The 16,765-nt window shown below is 48.7% G+C and overlaps 1 protein-coding gene across 12 annotated transcripts in view; it reads right to left on the reverse strand.

The window, feature by feature from the left end:
- The window catches only part of PCM1 (pericentriolar material 1), a 138,342-nt gene that overhangs the window by 118,613 nt on the left and 2,964 nt on the right, over positions 1 to 16,765 (reverse strand). For 7 of the 12 annotated variants that reach the window (XM_073645384.1, XM_073645385.1, XM_073645380.1 and 4 more), the window contains exon 2: positions 2,238 to 2,377. In XM_073645384.1, coding sequence (XP_073501485.1) covers positions 2,238 to 2,333 — 96 coding nt within the window. In that variant the 5' untranslated portion in view covers positions 2,334 to 2,377. Of the gene's footprint in view, positions 1 to 2,237; positions 2,378 to 8,169; positions 8,307 to 16,765 lie in introns of those variants that run through there. The other 5 variants (XM_073645381.1, XM_073645391.1, XM_073645390.1 and 2 more) reach the window with 3 other exon arrangements.

Consider the following 16,765-nt stretch of genomic DNA (forward strand, 5'->3'; position numbering starts at 1 on the left):
TCCGAAATTAAAAGCTAAAAATGTTGTATTTATTTGCAGCAACTGAGAAATAGAACAAGATAATAAAAAAGAAACACAGTGCTTTCAGACCTCAATGCAAAGAAAACAAGTTCTTATTCATTTAGAAACAACAATACTCATGTTTTAACTCAGGACGAGTTCAGAAATCAATATTTGGTGGAATAATCATGATTTTTAATCCCAGCTTTCATGCGTCTTGGCATGCTTTCCACCAGTTTTTCACACTGCTTTTGGGTGACCTTATGCCGCTCATGGCACAAAAACGCAAGCAGTTCTTCTTTGTTTGATGGCTTGTGACTCTCCATCTTCCTCTTGATTACATTCCAGAGGTTTTCAATGGGGTTCAGGTCTGGAGATTGGGCTGGCCATGGCAGGGTCTTGATGTGGTGCTCCTTCATCCACACATTGATTGACCTAGTTGTGTGGCATGGGGCATTGTCCTGCTGGAAAAACCAGTCCTCGGAGTTGGGGAACATTGCCTGAGCAGAAGGAAGCAAGTGTTTTTCAAGGATAACCTTGTATGCGGCTTGATTCATACGTCCTTCGCAAAAATTAAACTGCCCAATTCCAGCCTTGCTGAAGCATCCCCAGATCATCACCGATCCTCCACCAAATTTCACAGTGGGTACAAGACACTGTGGCTTGTATGCCTCTCCAGGTCTCCGTCTAACCATTAGACGACCAGGTGTGGGGCAAAGCTGAAAATTAGACTCATCGGAGAAGATTACCTTACTCCAGTCCTCTATGGTCCAATCCTCATGGTCTTTGGCAAACTTCAGCCTGGCTCTCCTTTGCTTCTCATTGATGAAAGGCTTTTTTCTAGCTTTACATGACTTGAGGCCTCTAGGAGCCTGTTACAAACTGTTCTTGCTGTGCACTTCACCCCAGCTGCCATTCTGCGGTTGCTGAGTGACATTTGAATAAGATGACTGTCATCCTGGTCAGTGGAGAGTCACTTTCGCCCTCTGCCCGTCTGTAGCTTTGTTTTCTGCTGCTTGACCTTGTTGTAATGGACTGCCGTCTTCGAAATGTTAAGGATGGAGGCAACATGACGCTCACTGTATCCCTCTGCTAGTAAAGCCAGAATTGAGCCCTTCTTTTCTTCACGCAAGACTTTTCTTTTCAACTCCTTTGGCATGGTTACAAGTTATTTTTTCATTCAAATTACTTTTGGGCTATTCCTAGCACTTGTTTTGCCATCCAGCTTGTCCTATTGCAAGAGGATTGTGAAGACCACAGCAGTGTTTTTTATACTTTCCTTCGTTACATAAGATTTGGTTCAGGTGATCACCTAATCAGAAGCACATTAACCCTCGACTGGTGAGGTGGGGTTTTTGTCACGCAACTGGTGATGTGGGGTTTCCTATACCCCAGTGTTTAGAAATCTCTTATTTTTACAGAAAATGCAAAGATCACATTTGTTTTAATCGTTTTCTTATTGGCGATTGATTACACAGGAATATAACAAATTTTTGACACCCACAAATGGATGTAAGCTAGTGAGACACGTATCCTCATACCAGCATTTTTCAATGAATGGCAGCCGAACAAAAATTCCCTGGGGTGTGGCAACCCCCACCTCACCAGTTGAGGGTTAAGTAAAATGAGGTGGACTTTGGTTGGAATTCAACTGACACTGGAATGGAATGGCTGTCAGACATGTAGAGATGGGGATTTTTAGAAAACTGTGCAGTGGTCTCTTAATTTTTGCCAGAGCTGTAGTTTGAACTTGTTTTCACTTCACCTATCTTGCACTGTGAGCAGTATTAAGGGGGTCACAACTGCAGACAGACTCCTTGTAAAAAGGAATCTGTCAGCAGGTTTTATGGAATCTGAGAGAAGCATGACGTAGGGGCTCAGAGCCCGATTCCAGTTATGTATCACTTCCTGGGCTGCTTGGTGTGGTTTTGATAGAATCCCTATTTTCTCTACTGTAGATGCAGCAGAGCTCAGAATGATGAGCTGTGTATAACCACACCGGATCGGCAGCTTCCAGTGGACACTGCATTGTCAGCAAGCTGCCAATCAGTGGTAGAGACAGGGTTACAGAATAGCTGGTCTGCATATGACACCTAGTCCTCCAGTGATAATCTTCTGATGATAGAACACTGATTGTAAGATGACCCAGTGCAGAAGGCTCCCACATAAATTTTTTTGTTTGCTTTTAAAACACATAATATATGAGTCTCCTATAAATAAGATAGAAAACAAGTTACCATGTTGTTCAGTCTATCTTCAAGGGATTCATGACTCCAGTTGGGCAGATCCGGATCGGTAATTGTTTCATCAGGTGGACCTCCTCCAGTAGCCATGGTTCCAATAAGTGTTCAGAAGATGAGACACAAACAATCTTCTGCTGGTAAAAAAAAACAAAAACACAACATTAACAATTCCAAGAAAAATAAGCAAAGCAAATTGCATCCCGACACACCTAGAAACTCCCATTATATCATCAATAGACAGGAGCACAGTCTCACTCCACCGGTCAGGGCCACTTTACACAGAGGAGCTATTCAGCCAACTATTCAATACTATGAAAATTAAAGTGGCAGCAATAAGCCACAGCCACAGCTATCTATTGTAGGAGCCATGCCAATGACACCCTATCAGATAACCGCACAAATCATGGAGACATGTCCATTTTTAACTGGAGTCACGGATCAAAAACACCCATATAAGTCTATGGGTCCGTAAAAAATCACAGACGGCACATGGATGACATCCATATGCAATTTGTGTGCTGTCCGTGACTTACACTGTAATGTTTAGGAGAAGTTATGCAATTTATTTTTTTTCCCATGATTGAAAAATCACTGATAAAACACTGATGGTAAAACCTGACACAAGGACCAAACACTGCTGCCTTCTGATCCAAAGCACTGACGAACATCAGTCTGTGGGCCCAACTCATCACAGCTCTCAGCCCAGAAATATGCTGTAAAAGCTTTGAAAAGTCACAAAATTTAGGTACAACTTGCAGCTGCGCCTATATTTTGCGACTTCTGGGGTCTTGACATTAGTTTCGGAAGGCTCCCCCAAAACGGGTGGAGATGGGATGAGATAGGGGTGTGGTGACCGCCGCTCGGCAATTCATGATGAGCAGCAGCATTCCCTCCACCACGGGCACTGGAGTAGGATTTGTGGCAAGACATGGATCTTCATGAATCAGAAGCGTATGACTCCAGCACACCCCTTCATTAAGAACTGTGTGAACAATGCCGGTCTTCATGAATCGAGCCCTGTGTTTTTATGCACAAGAAAAACCAGGGACGTCTGACTGAGACCTTAGGATTTAGATGGACTGGTTATTGGTGATCTGGCTCCCAACAGCCCCTCGCAACACGATCACGGGCTGCTGATGGGTTACCATGGCAACTGAGGGCCTGCTGAAGGCCGCAGCTGCTGCCATCTTGGTCCTCCTATGAAGCACAGCCTGTTGCTGGGATTCATAGGAGAACATCCTTTTCTATATACACTGCAATACTGTACTACTGCATTATACAGAACTAGTGATCAAATTATAATTATTGGAGGTTCAAATCCCCCAACGGGACTAGAAGACAATTATATTAAAGCTTGAATCATCCTCCTTATCTGGTTTAAAAACAAAATGAAAATCAAACTTTCACATTTGTAAAAGCTCAATCTATCAACATAAAATTATTTAGAAAATTGTTATAAGTAAGAAAAAAAAAGAAACTAAAATGGAAAAGTCAGAACTGCTGTTTCGTGGTTGTCACACTGTCCCTAAAACATGCAATAAAGAGTGATCACAACCATGTATGTACCCCAAAATAGTATTAAGAATGTTAGCTCGTCATGCTAAAAAACAGGCCTCACATGGCTCCATAGATGGAAAAATAGGTTACAGGTCTCAAAAGACTGAATATGATTTGTGGCACCAATTTATTTAATGTAATACATTTCGGGGGGAAATGTTAACCTCTTAGGTTGCGTGCCCACTATGCGTTTTTCAAGCGTTTTTGCCGCGTAATTTCCGCAGCGAAAACGCTTAAAAAACACTTGGTAATACGTGCCCCATGGTCCCCAATGATAATCCGCATGTGCGGATTATCATTGCGGTAAAATACGCAGCATGTCCATTAATTTTGCGGACACGCAGCGTAATCACCGCCATTGACTTGCATTGGACCACGTGACATCCGCATCACTACATCTGCACATGCGGATATTAAGCGATTCAATGTGCGGATGGTACCCAGGTCTGGAGGAGAGAAGACTCTCATCCAGACCTGGGTACCATAGAACCTGTAAAAAAAAAAGAATTTAAAATAAAAAATAAAGATTATACTTACCTTCCGATGTCCTCCCGGTGTTTTCTCCCCTCCGTCTGGTCTGCTGTATGGGTCGCGTTGTTGTGAAGGACCTGCCATGACGTCATTGGGTCATGTGACCTGTCACGTGACTGAATGACGTCACCGCAGGTCCTTTCGCACCACCGCAAGCCGCCCAAGACACCGGACGCAGCAGAGAAAACACCGGGAGGACATCGGAAGGTAAGTATAATCTTTATTTTTTACCATTCTTATTCTTTTTTTTTTTAACTAACTTGGTTACACTACTATAAATCCATGCCGGTTGCATGGATTTATATAGTGTGAACAAGTTGTCAAGCACTTTTTCAAGTGATGATAAAATCGCTTGGAAAAGCGCTTGATAACCCGCATGCAGAAATGCATGCAAAAACGCTTGACAAACGCTTCTACCTGGCGGGAAAAAAGCATGCAAAATCCGCATGCGTTTTTCCTGCCAGGGACATGCGGAAAAAATGTGCAGCATTTCTGCATCGTGGGCACATAGCCTGAGGCTATGTTCACACATTGCGTTTTTTCAGCGTTTTTTATGCAAATTTTTAGTACCAGCAAAGTCTATGAGATTTCAGAAATCTCATGCACACACCTTGGTTTTTTTCCTGACTGTTTTGTCAAATATCTGCATTTTTGCAAATTGCAGCATGTCACTTCTTTCAGCGTTTTTTGCAGCATTTTTCACCCATTGGTAGTGCAAAAACGCCACAAAAAAGGCAGGTATCAGGTTTTGCTGCGCCTTTGGTGCTAAAACCTGATAAAAAAAAATAACCTAATTCAACTTTATGCACTAAACTTTTTCAGCATGCACAAGAGACAAACGCACACTGATAAAAACACAGTAAAAAAAAATGTAGCAAAAACTCAGCAACACCTGCTTTTTTGATGCTGCTTCTTTACTGCCAAGAAAGCAGGTTTTGCCTGCAGAAAAAAAAAAAAAGCATAAAAAACGCAGCATGTGAATATAGCCTTAGAGTAATTTTTACGTGTCTGAGGGTGCCCTTTTTACTACTCAGTGGGCAGCTGAGATGTTAGTAAATAACATTAATTTGAAAAAGAAAAAAATGCCCAGAAGTACCCCTAATGACAAGGTAAAGGACCTGACCCCGGGCGTCAAAGTCCATGGATCACCAAAGTTTGGTTTCAGATTAAGTCTTGTAAGATTCTACAGTGGCCGTCACAGTTGCCTGACTTGAATTCCACAGAAAACCTTTGGCTTCACTGTAGGAGTCACCGAGCACCCCCACGCCAGGCTTCACTGTAGGAGTCACAGAGCACCCCCTGCCAGGCTTCACTGCAGGAGTCACCGAGCCCCCCAGCCAGACTTCACTGTAGGAGTCACCGAGCCCCCCAGCCAGACTTCACTGTAGGAGTCACCGAGCCCCCCAGCCAGACTTCACTGTAGGAGTCACCGAGCCCCCCAGCCAGACTTCACTGTAGGAGTCACCGAGCCCCCCAGCCAGACTTCACTGTAGGAGTCACCGAGCCCCCCAGCCAGACTTCACTGTAGGAGTCACCGAGCCCCCCAGCCAGACTTCACTGTAGGAGTCACCGAGCCCCCCAGCCAGACTTCACTGTAGGAGTCACCGAGCCCCCCAGCCAGACTTCACTGTAGGAGTCACCGAGCCCCCCAGCCAGACTTCACTGTAGGAGTCACCGAGCCCCCCAGCCAGACTTCACTGTAGGAGTCACCGAGCCCCCCAGCCAGACTTCACTGTAGGAGTCACCGAGCCCCCGAGCCAGGCTTCACTGTAGGAGTCACCGAGCCCCCGAACCAGGCTTCACTGTAGGAGTCACCGAGCCCCCGAACCAGGCTTCACTGTAGGAGTCACCGAGCCCCCGAGCCAGGCTTCACTGTAGGAGTCACCGAGCCCCCGAGCCAGGCTTCCCTGTAGGAGTCACCGAGCCCCCGAGCCAGGCTTCCCTGTAGGAGTCACCGAGCCCCCGAGCCAGGCTTCACTGGAGGAGTCACCGAGCCCCCGAGCCAGGCTTCACTGGAGGAGTCACCGAGCCCCCGAGCCAGGCTTCACTGGAGGAGTCACCGAGCCCCCGAGCCAGGCTTCACTGGAGGAGTCACCGAGCCCCCCAGCCAGGCTTCACTGGAGGAGTCACCGAGCCCCCCAGCCAGGCTTCACTGGAGGAGTCACCGAGCCCCCCAGCCAGGCTTCACTGGAGGAGTCACCGAGCCCCCCAGCCAGGCTTCACTGGAGGAGTCACCGAGCCCCCCAGCCAGGCTTCACTGGAGGAGTCACCGAGCCCCCCAGCCAGGCTTCACTGGAGGAGTCACCGAGCCCCCCAGCCAGGCTTCACTGGAGGAGTCACCGAGCCCCCCAGCCAGGCTTCACTGGAGGAGTCACCGAGCCCCCCAGCCAGGCTTCACTGGAGGAGTCACCGAGCCCCCCAGCCAGGCTTCACTGGAGGAGTCACCGAGCCCCCCAGCCAGGTTTCACTGTAGGAGTCACCGAGCCCCCCAGCCAGACTTCACTGTAGGAGTCACCGAGCCCCCCAGCCAGACTTCACTGTAGGAGTCACCGAGCCCCCCAGCCAGACTTCACTGTAGGAGTCACCGAGCCCCCCAGCCAGACTTCACTGTAGGAGTCACCGAGCCCCCCAGCCAGACTTCACTGTAGGAGTCACCGAGCCCCCCAGCCAGACTTCACTGTAGGAGTCACCGAGCCCCCCAGCCAGACTTCACTGTAGGAGTCACCGAGCCCCCCAGCCAGACTTCACTGTAGGAGTCACCGAGCCCCCCAGCCAGACTTCACTGTAGGAGTCACCGAGCCCCCCAGCCAGACTTCACTGTAGGAGTCACCGAGCCCCCCAGCCAGACTTCACTGTAGGAGTCACCGAGCCCCCCAGCCAGACTTCACTGTAGGAGTCACCGAGCCCCCCAGCCAGACTTCACTGTAGGAGTCACCGAGCCCCTGAGCCAGGCTTCCCTGTAGGAGTCACCGAGCCCCCCAGCCAGGCTTCACTGTAGGAGTCACCGAGCAACCCCCCGCCAGGCTTCACTGTAGGAGTCACCGAGCAACCCCCCGCCAGGCTTCACGGTAGGAGTTACCGAGTCCCCCAGCCAGGCTTCACTGTAGGAGTCACCGAGCCCCTGAGCCAGGCTTCCCTGTAGGAGTCACCGAGCCCCCCAGCCAGGCTTCACTGTAGGAGTCACCGAGCACCCCCCGCCAGGCTTCACGGTAGGAGTTACCGAGTCCCCCAGCCAGGCTTCACTGTAGGAGTCACCAAGCCCCCGAGCCCCCCAGCCAGGCTTCACTGTAGGAGTCACATAGTCCCCCACCAGGCTTCACTGAGTCGCTAAGTGTTACTGTAGGAGTCTCCGAGACAACACTATATCACTGTAAGTAGGGAGTTCTTCTCAGCATCCCGGGGCGTCCCAATGCTTCCTGGACCATTGATGTCGGGAGACAATCAATTCTCTTTGGTTTTCTGAGAGATAAGTCCCCATCACAAGTGTCTGGCGCCTGCATCCTGCCCTCTTCCTACTGAGAGCACATGCTAGGCTGCAGTGAGCATGCATGTGTATGGGGACAGTACAGCAAAATACATTGTATGGCCGCCCCGGCTATAGCTACACAAATACACTTACATTAGAGTCCTATAACCCCCGGAGTCACTACTCTGATCACTACCATCACGATTACTCCCCGCCCTCCGTATGAAGTGTTTACAGTCTCCACAGCAACAATCCCTCACAGATGAGAGCACGGCGATGTAGGAGGCCGCAGACACTAGAGAAGCTGCGCCCACCACAAGTACAGGACCCCCGGCCTTCACTCCACAGTACAGGACTCCCGGCCGCACTCACCAGCCCCGCGGACGGAGCTCCTGCCGCAGACATGGACCAGCGGCACAGGAATGCACTGAGGGCGGAACCAAACACACGGGGCGGGGGGAGAGCGGCCGCGCCACACACCCAGAGGCCGAGCTACTGCAACAACCGCCTCACACTGGCGGCAAAACTCCGGAGAACAAAGTCCAGTGCGAACAGCGAGTGCCGCGTTATAGTGTGTGCGCCAACCTGCCCGACAACTGCAGGCAACAGGTGCAGCAGTCGTCATGACGACCGACTCCCCCCCCCAAGTCATGTGCGGTGGTCTGTAACAGCTCATCAGCAGTCAGCACCGCGTCCAATCACTGTATACAGTGCAGTAGCCAGAACCTGCTGGAGTCGGACATGACCACCCCCCCTCCATCCACCTATAGTGCCAGACGTTACCCCCCCTCCATCCACCTATAGTGCCAGACGTTACCCCCCCTCCATCCATCTATAGTGCCAGACGTTACCCCCCCATCCATCTATAGTGCCAGACGTTACCCCCCCATCCATCTATAGTGCCAGACGTTACCCCCCCATCCATCTATAGTGCCAGACGTTACCCCCCCATCCACCTATAGTGCCAGACGTTACCCCCCCATCCACCTATAGTGCCAGACGTTACCCCCCCATCCACCTATAGTGCCAGACGTTACCCCCCCATCCACCTATAGTGCCAGACGTTACCCCCCCATCCACCTATAGTGCCAGACGTTACCCCCCCATCCACCTATAGTGCCAGACGTTACCCCCCATCCATCTATAGTGCCAGACGTTACCCCCCCATCCATCTATAGTGCCAGACGTTACCCCCCCATCCATCTATAGTGCCAGACGTTACCCCCCTCCATCCACCTATAGTGCCAGACGTTACCCCCCTCCATCCACCTATAGTGCCAGACGTTACCCCCCATCCACCTATAGTGCCAGACGTTACCCCCCATCCACCTATAGTGCCAGACGTTACCCCCCATCCACCTATAGTGCCAGACGTTACCCCCCCATCCACCTATAGTGCCAGACGTTACCCCCCATCCACCTATAGTGCCAGACGTTACCCCCCCATCCACCTATAGTGCCAGACGTTACCCCCCCATCCATCTATAGTGCCAGACGTTACCCCCCCATCCATCTATAGTGCCAGACGTTACCCCCCCATCCACCTATAGTGCCAGACGTTACCCCCCCATCCACCTATAGTGCCAGACGTTACCCCCCCATCCACCTATAGTGCCAGACGTTACCCCCCCATCCACCTATAGTGCCAGACGTTACCCCCCATCCACCTATAGTGCCAGACGTTACCCCCCCATCCATCTATAGTGCCAGACGTTACCCCCCCATCCATCTATAGTGCCAGACGTTACCCCCCCATCCATCTATAGTGCCAGACGTTACCCCCCCATCCATCTATAGTGCCAGACGTTACCCCCCATCCAGCTATAGTGCCAGACGTTACCCCCCATCCAGCTATAGTGCCAGACGTTACCCCCCATCCAGCTATAGTGCCAGACGTTACCCCCCATCCAGCTATAGTGCCAGACGTTACCCCCCCATCCATCCACCTATAGTGCCAGACGTTACCCCCCCATCCATCTATAGTGCCAGACGTTACCCCCCATCCACCTATAGTGCCAGACGTTACCCCCCCATCCACCTATAGTGCCAGACGTTACCCCCCCATCCATCTATAGTGCCAGACGTTACCCCCCCATCCACCTATAGTGCCAGACGTTACCCCCCTCCATCCACCTATAGTGCCAGACATTACCCCCCCATCCATCTATAGTGCCAGACGTTACCCCCCCATCCATCTATAGTGCCAGACGTTACCCCCCATCCACCTATAGTGCCAGACGTTACCCCCCCATCCATCTATAGTGCCAGACGTTACCCCCCCATCCATCTATAGTGCCAGACGTTACCCCCCATCCACCTATAGTGCCAGACGTTACCCCCCTCCATCCACCTATAGTGCCAGACGTTACCCCCCCATCCATCTATAGTGCCAGACGTTACCCCCCATCCACCTATAGTGCCAGACGTTACCCCCCCATCCACCTATAGTGCCAGACGTTACCCCCCCATCCACCTATAGTGCCAGACGTTACCCCCCCATCCATCTATAGTGCCAGACGTTACCCCCCCATCCACCTATAGTGCCAGACGTTACCCCCCCATCCACCTATAGTGCCAGACGTTACTCCCCCATCCATCTATAGTGCCAGACGTTACCCCGCCTCCATCCACCTATAGTGCCAGACGTTACCCCCCCATCCATCCACCTATAGTGCCAGACGTTACCCCCCCATCCATCCACCTATAGTGCCAGACGTTACCCCGCCTCCATCCACCTATAGTGCCAGACGTTACCCCCCTCCATCCACCTATAGTGCCAGACGTTACCCCCCCATCCATCTATAGTGCCAGACGTTACCCCGCCTCCATCCACCTATAGTGCCAGACGTTACCCCCCATCCATCCTCCTATAGTGCCAGACGTTACCCCCCCTCCATCTACCTATAGTGCCAGACGTTACCCCCCCTCCATCTACCTATAGTGCCAGACGTTACCCCCCCTCCATCTACCTATAGTGCCAGACGTTACCCCCCCTCCATCTACCTATAGTGCCAGACGTTACCCCCCCTCCATCTACCTATAGTGCCAGACGTTACCCCCCCTCCATCTACCTATAGTGCCAGACGTTACCCCCCCATCCATCTATAGTGCCAGACGTTACCCCCCTCCATCCACCTATAGTGCCAGACGTTACCCCCCCATCCACCTATAGTGCCAGAAGTTACCCTCCATCCACCTATAGTGCCAGACGTTACCCCCCCCCTCCATCCACCTATAGTGCCAGACGTTACCCCCCTCACCCCCAACTGTAGTACAAACAATTTTTTTTATTTTTTTTTTATTTAACAGTACGTACCCATAGCGTACAATGGATGTATTTGGACATCCATTCAAGGGCTCGTTCAGACCAACTTATTATACAAATGTACGCTGTCGGAGTAAAAAGCAACCTATTCTGACCTAATTTTGCAGATCAGACTTGGCCATTAAAAGTAATCTGTCACCCAATCCACAGGCAGCAAGAACCAGATCCTGCCTGTATGGGGATTGCAGTCAGATATATTTTCTCTGAAATGCGTTTTAAAGAAAATAGAAAATATAGTTTAAAGATCCAGCAGGGGAGCACAGCCGGAGACGAGACTAGTCCAGCGCCACGAGACCGGCTCTTCCCAGCGCTGCTAGGGTTGAACAACAGGTCTCTCCCTATGGGAGAGCTGTAAGGGCATGTGCCCACGATCCGGACAGGGAGCACTTTGGACGCAGTATACTTTATGCAGCATCCAAAGCACTGAGTTATATTAACGTAGGTGAATCCGCATGTGTTCTACTGAGCCATGCGGATTCACCGCATTCAATACATTGTAGTGATCTAATTTCTCTAGCGGAGACTAGTGACTATGGAAGAGAAACTGACATGCGGCGGTCTGCAAACACGCACCGCATGTCCACGGGTGATGCGCAGGTGCACAGAGACGCATAGTGGACATGAGATTTCTGAAAATCCCATCCACTATGCTGTAACATCTGGCCGCTACGGGATTGACGCTGTGCAACACGCAGCGTCAAACCCGCTGTGGCTCCTGACCATGTGCACATACCCTGAATCACCTGCAGCGGCGCAGGCAAAAGCCAACCAATGGTGGCACTGGACTAGTCTCATCTCCATCGGTGTTCCCTGGCCAGATCCTCAGACTATATACATCATCTTTAAAACGCTGGAGCATTTCAGAGAGAAATATACATGACTGCAATCCCCATCAGCCAGGATCGGGCTCATGCAGCCTGCGGATTGGGCAGCATGAATCAGGTGACAGGATCCCTTTAAAATCTTTGGGGATACGTGAGAAACGGATGCACATCAGAAGGCTTCCAATTTGCTTCTATGTCTCACAGATTTGTTGCTTAATGATAAGTTTAAATAAAAATGTGACCCTCCAAGGGTCTTTTTATTGGCTTGGAGCAAATACACCTCTTCAGAGAAAGAAAACAAAAGCAACAAGGACAACACCTGAGGAAAAAAAAATCAGTCCATTACTCTTGTATGGTAAGACTCACCCAGATGTGTGACTGCAGCCTGAGTGTGTGTGTACCCGTCATGTGAAACTGGCATCAATATATCATTAACATCTATTTCCCTACGGCCCCTTTGGTACCTACCATGATGCCAATTGTACCTTGTTTAAAAAAAAAAAAAGTTTAAAATTGCCCCAAGCAGTACAAGTGGCAGTAAGGCATCTCTGGACCATGCCTGGCACTGCCTATGTGACTAAGGCCAGGTTCAGACGCCCGTCACTATCTCCATGTTCTATGCCTGCTATGCAGCTCCTCTGCCTATGACTGTCATGGGAGACATCCAAGTCATCCTCAGATCCAGCCAAACCTCACATCTGTGCATTTGATCAGAGGACTGATGCATGCAGAGGAAAGATCGCACATGCACAAGATTTTGGCAGGCTATGTGGATTAAGTCTCAATTAATGGAGAAGAGAGAGCAATAGAAGGCAAAGCGGAGGGCCTTGCATGACCTGAAGTCCGCATGTGCTTCATATACCGAACCACCTACTACTGCAGGTCCAAATGTTTTGAGTATATAATGTCTGTAATAATGTCACAACACTCTCAGAGCTGCTGAGCTCACTGATGGGCTGCAACACTGTGGATGTAAAGTCAGCGATGCAGACAAGGTACCGGGAGTAGCAGCGGAGACTCAGTGCTGGACCTGGGGAAGGTGGGTAAAGATGAGTGAATTGACCAAATCCAGATTCATTGTTTTCCACCTTATCTGATCTGATATATTCCGTAATGCAGTCGTTCCTTCCCACGCCATATAGACGAATTGAAAAAACGGCAAACAACAAAGTCCTTATTGTATAATTCTTTAATCCAGAATATTAAATTTCATCCTTACATGAAGTGATGAAGTGGTTTAGAAAAATGTTTAAGAATAGACATGATAATAATTCACATGGTGACCAAAATCCAGACATTGATGTAGACAGTCCATGAGCTCAGAGGTGCTGAAGATGGTGTGGAGACAGAAGAGGAGACTCTGCCTGACAGTTCACAGGTCTGCACCTGCCATTACGTTTTGGGGGTGATAGAGAAAAGGGGAGGATCCCCGAAATGTCACCACAAGTGCAGGCATTCGGATTGTTAGGCAGCGTCTCGGCTCCTGTCTCTGCACCTTCAGCGCCTCTGAGCACATGGACTGTCTACATCGAAGCGTGTGAGACCGACAGGAGCGGTATTGGAAACTGATAAAGGCAGCGGCAGGTGAGTATCAGACAGGGGACTTACATTAAAGCTCCACTCCAGCGGTGCAATAGAAAAAAAACACACTAGAGTGGTGCTATAAGCATTTTTCTAAACCTCTTCATGCAAGGATGAAATGTAATATTCTGGATAAAAAAAATATTCAATAAAGACTTTGTTTGCCGTTTTTTCAATTGGTCTATATGAGGGTGGTTAAAGCATAGTTTAGTTTTTTTTTTTAACAAAACTGTGCCTGGAATAAGGGTTTTTTTGAAAACGGGAAACCCCATTAATGTGTTAGAAAAAGTTTATATTGGGAAAACCTGATGACAGGTATCCTTAAAGATAATATCCAGCATTGTGCTTTTGCCGTCGTTAGTACAGTAATTGCAGAGAACAATTTCCTAGGATTAGTCAGATGCCATAGAGGCGTGCACTGTGTTGGCTTGCACATCCTATGGTCCTATCTACAGAATGCAGATTGCTCAAAAGAGATCACTACACCAGGCAGAGGAGCTCATCTCTCCTGATATGTCACCTTCTGACGTGGAAAACACATTAAATTCAAATGCACAAAATATCAATCAGCAGCTCTAACGCCTGAAAGAGATCCCATTGTCTAATCCTCAAGGGACTAAATAAAAAATAAATAAATGTAAAACAAATATATTAAAAATAGAAAAAAAAAAAAAAAAGGTTCACGCACACCCCCTTCCTTTCCCTCATTAACTACTTCTGGACTGCACATAGATTCTAAATGTCCGGTTAGTCCATACTTTACTCTGCAGTGACTTTCTCAAACGTCATTGCAGAGTAAGCCATGTGCATGAGACTGTGCAGGTGTGGGGGTGGGGAGCCAGCAGTCAGACACAGCCAGACTCCCCACAGAGAAGGTAAACATGTATGATGTTATGTACCTTCTCCATCACTGTATACACAGCACTGAAACAGAATTTGTGTATACAGATGAGGGAGCACTAACAGTGCTTCCTCCTCCAGACCCAATGATCATGTGATTGATAAGCGTCAGTAAAGTGCAGGAGCTGCTGGGTCCTAGGAGACCACGTGAACTCTGATATGCCTCTAGGAGGCTGAATTTCCCCTAGGGGCCAATATACCAGCCCCATTTACAGGTGAAATTAGCAATAAATATAATTTATTAATATATGTTAAAATGCCCACCAAGGGTCTTAAGACCTTTTAAGAGACACAGGTCATATAAAAAAAAAAAAAGGTATTGTCAGTCCGAATCGCCATTTCTAGCTCTACACCAATGGAAAAAAAATATTCAATATATAAAAATAATTTAAACTTAAAAAGGAATTCAATTTAAAGAGTTTCTGAGAGGTCCTTTGTGGCAGGTAAAAAAAAAGACATTTGCTTTTTTTTTTTTTTTTTTTTTTTTTTTTTTTTTTTACAGTTTCCCCCAAAGATAACAGCAAAAAAAAATGTAACAATAAATAAAAAGTGAATGGCAGGCAGAGCACACGTTCGCTCTGCCATCAACATTGCAGTCTATGGCCCCACGTCGGCGCATATGTCCAGACCCCATTTAGCTGGGGATTTCGGATGTATGCCCCGATGGGGACACAGAACGCAATGTGAAAGCACCCTAAGGGTCTGATTAAGTAAGATGCTTCTCTATACCATTGTGCAAGAACTGCAAGAAATGTAAGCCAGTCATGGACTGGAGCACGTTTGTTGTAATTTAGTGGTATCAAAGATACATGTCCAACAGGTTCAATGGAGGGATGGGAAAGGATAAGATAAATGCACCTGTACCCCATTACAACGCATGTTACTGTCTGTCCTAAAAATCTACGTTTTCCCTCCTGATCCTGAGTGTTGATCGACTGGATCAACCTTCAGAACAAGAATTTTACACATGTACAGAAGTATTTTCTTATAAAAATGTTATTTGAAACCATTGAGTGTGACCAGCTCCTGAGGCAGACTACTCCATGGATTAGTAGTTCTCATGGTAAGGCCACGGCCCCACTATCAGTATTTGGTCAGTATTTTTTCTCAGGAGTGGGAGCCAAAACCAGGTGAGGAACAGTCAGAGAAAAGGTATAATAGAAGCAAGTCACCAATTCTGCATTTATCACCCACTCCTGGTTTTGGCTCCCACTCCTGAGAAAAAATACTGACCGAATACTGATAGTGGGGACGTGGCCTTAAAAGGTCGGTCTCCTCAGAATGCCCTCTTGACTTTTGCGAGGATTTTACAAAAAACAGCTTTTGATCCTATTTCTTGTAATGGCCACTTGTGTACTTGTACAAGTAAATCTTGTCACCTTTATTCATCACTTGTCGAGACTAAATAAATGTAAATCTTTAAACCTTTCCTCATAACTAAGATCCTCCATGCTCCTAATCAGTTTTGTGGCTCTTCTTTGCACCTTTCCTAGCCCCAGAGCATCCTTCCTATGAACTGGCACCCAAACCCGAGCTGCATATCTCACATGAGGTTGCACTAAGCCATTGTAAGACAAAACAGAGTTTACACTTTTTTTTTTTTTTTTTTTTAACCATTTAAATGAGAAAAAAAAAACTATAAAAAAAAAAATCTGTACCACCATAATCGCAGTGATGTGGAGATCTGTGATGCCCGGTGATAATTGCAGCACAATAAACAAAAAAAAAGTGTTATTGTGGGGGTTTTCTTTACCATCTCATCCCACCTAGAATTTTTTCCCATTCTCCAGTACATTGTAGGTATATGGTAAAATGGATGGGGGTCACTCAAAACTACAACTGCCCAACAAGCCCAGCTATGTAGAAGGAAACACAATGTTATGGAAGACGGAGAAAATAAAAAACATAAGTGCCAGAACAAGAAAGTGGAGCGGTCCATAGCCACCTGTTACCATCTGCGGCCCCAGCGCTTGGGGACAATGATGGCAGATGACATCACATACCGATGGAGGGCAGGCAGGTGCCAGCCATACCACCATCACAGCCAGGGCTGCACAGCAGGACCGCTCAGAGCACACAGCGCCCCCTCCTGGGCTCAAGACCGCTCAGAGCACACGGCGCCCCCTCCTGGGCTCAGGACCGCTCAGAGCACACGGCGCCCCCTCCTGGGCTCAGGACCGCTCAGAGCACACGGCGCCCCCTCCTGGGCTCAGGACCGCTCAGAGCACACGGCGCCCCCTCCTGGGCTCAGGACCGCTCAGAGCACACGGCGCCCCCTCCTGGGCTCAGGACCGCTCAGAGCACACGGCGCCCCCTCCTGGGCTCAGGACCGCTCAGC

Source organism: Phyllobates terribilis, unplaced genomic scaffold (genome assembly GCF_046119375.1).
Source record: "Phyllobates terribilis strain yellow unplaced genomic scaffold, ASM4611937v1 Scaffold_1__5_contigs__length_1240528914, whole genome shotgun sequence".
Taxonomy (NCBI): Eukaryota; Metazoa; Chordata; class Amphibia; order Anura; family Dendrobatidae; genus Phyllobates; species Phyllobates terribilis.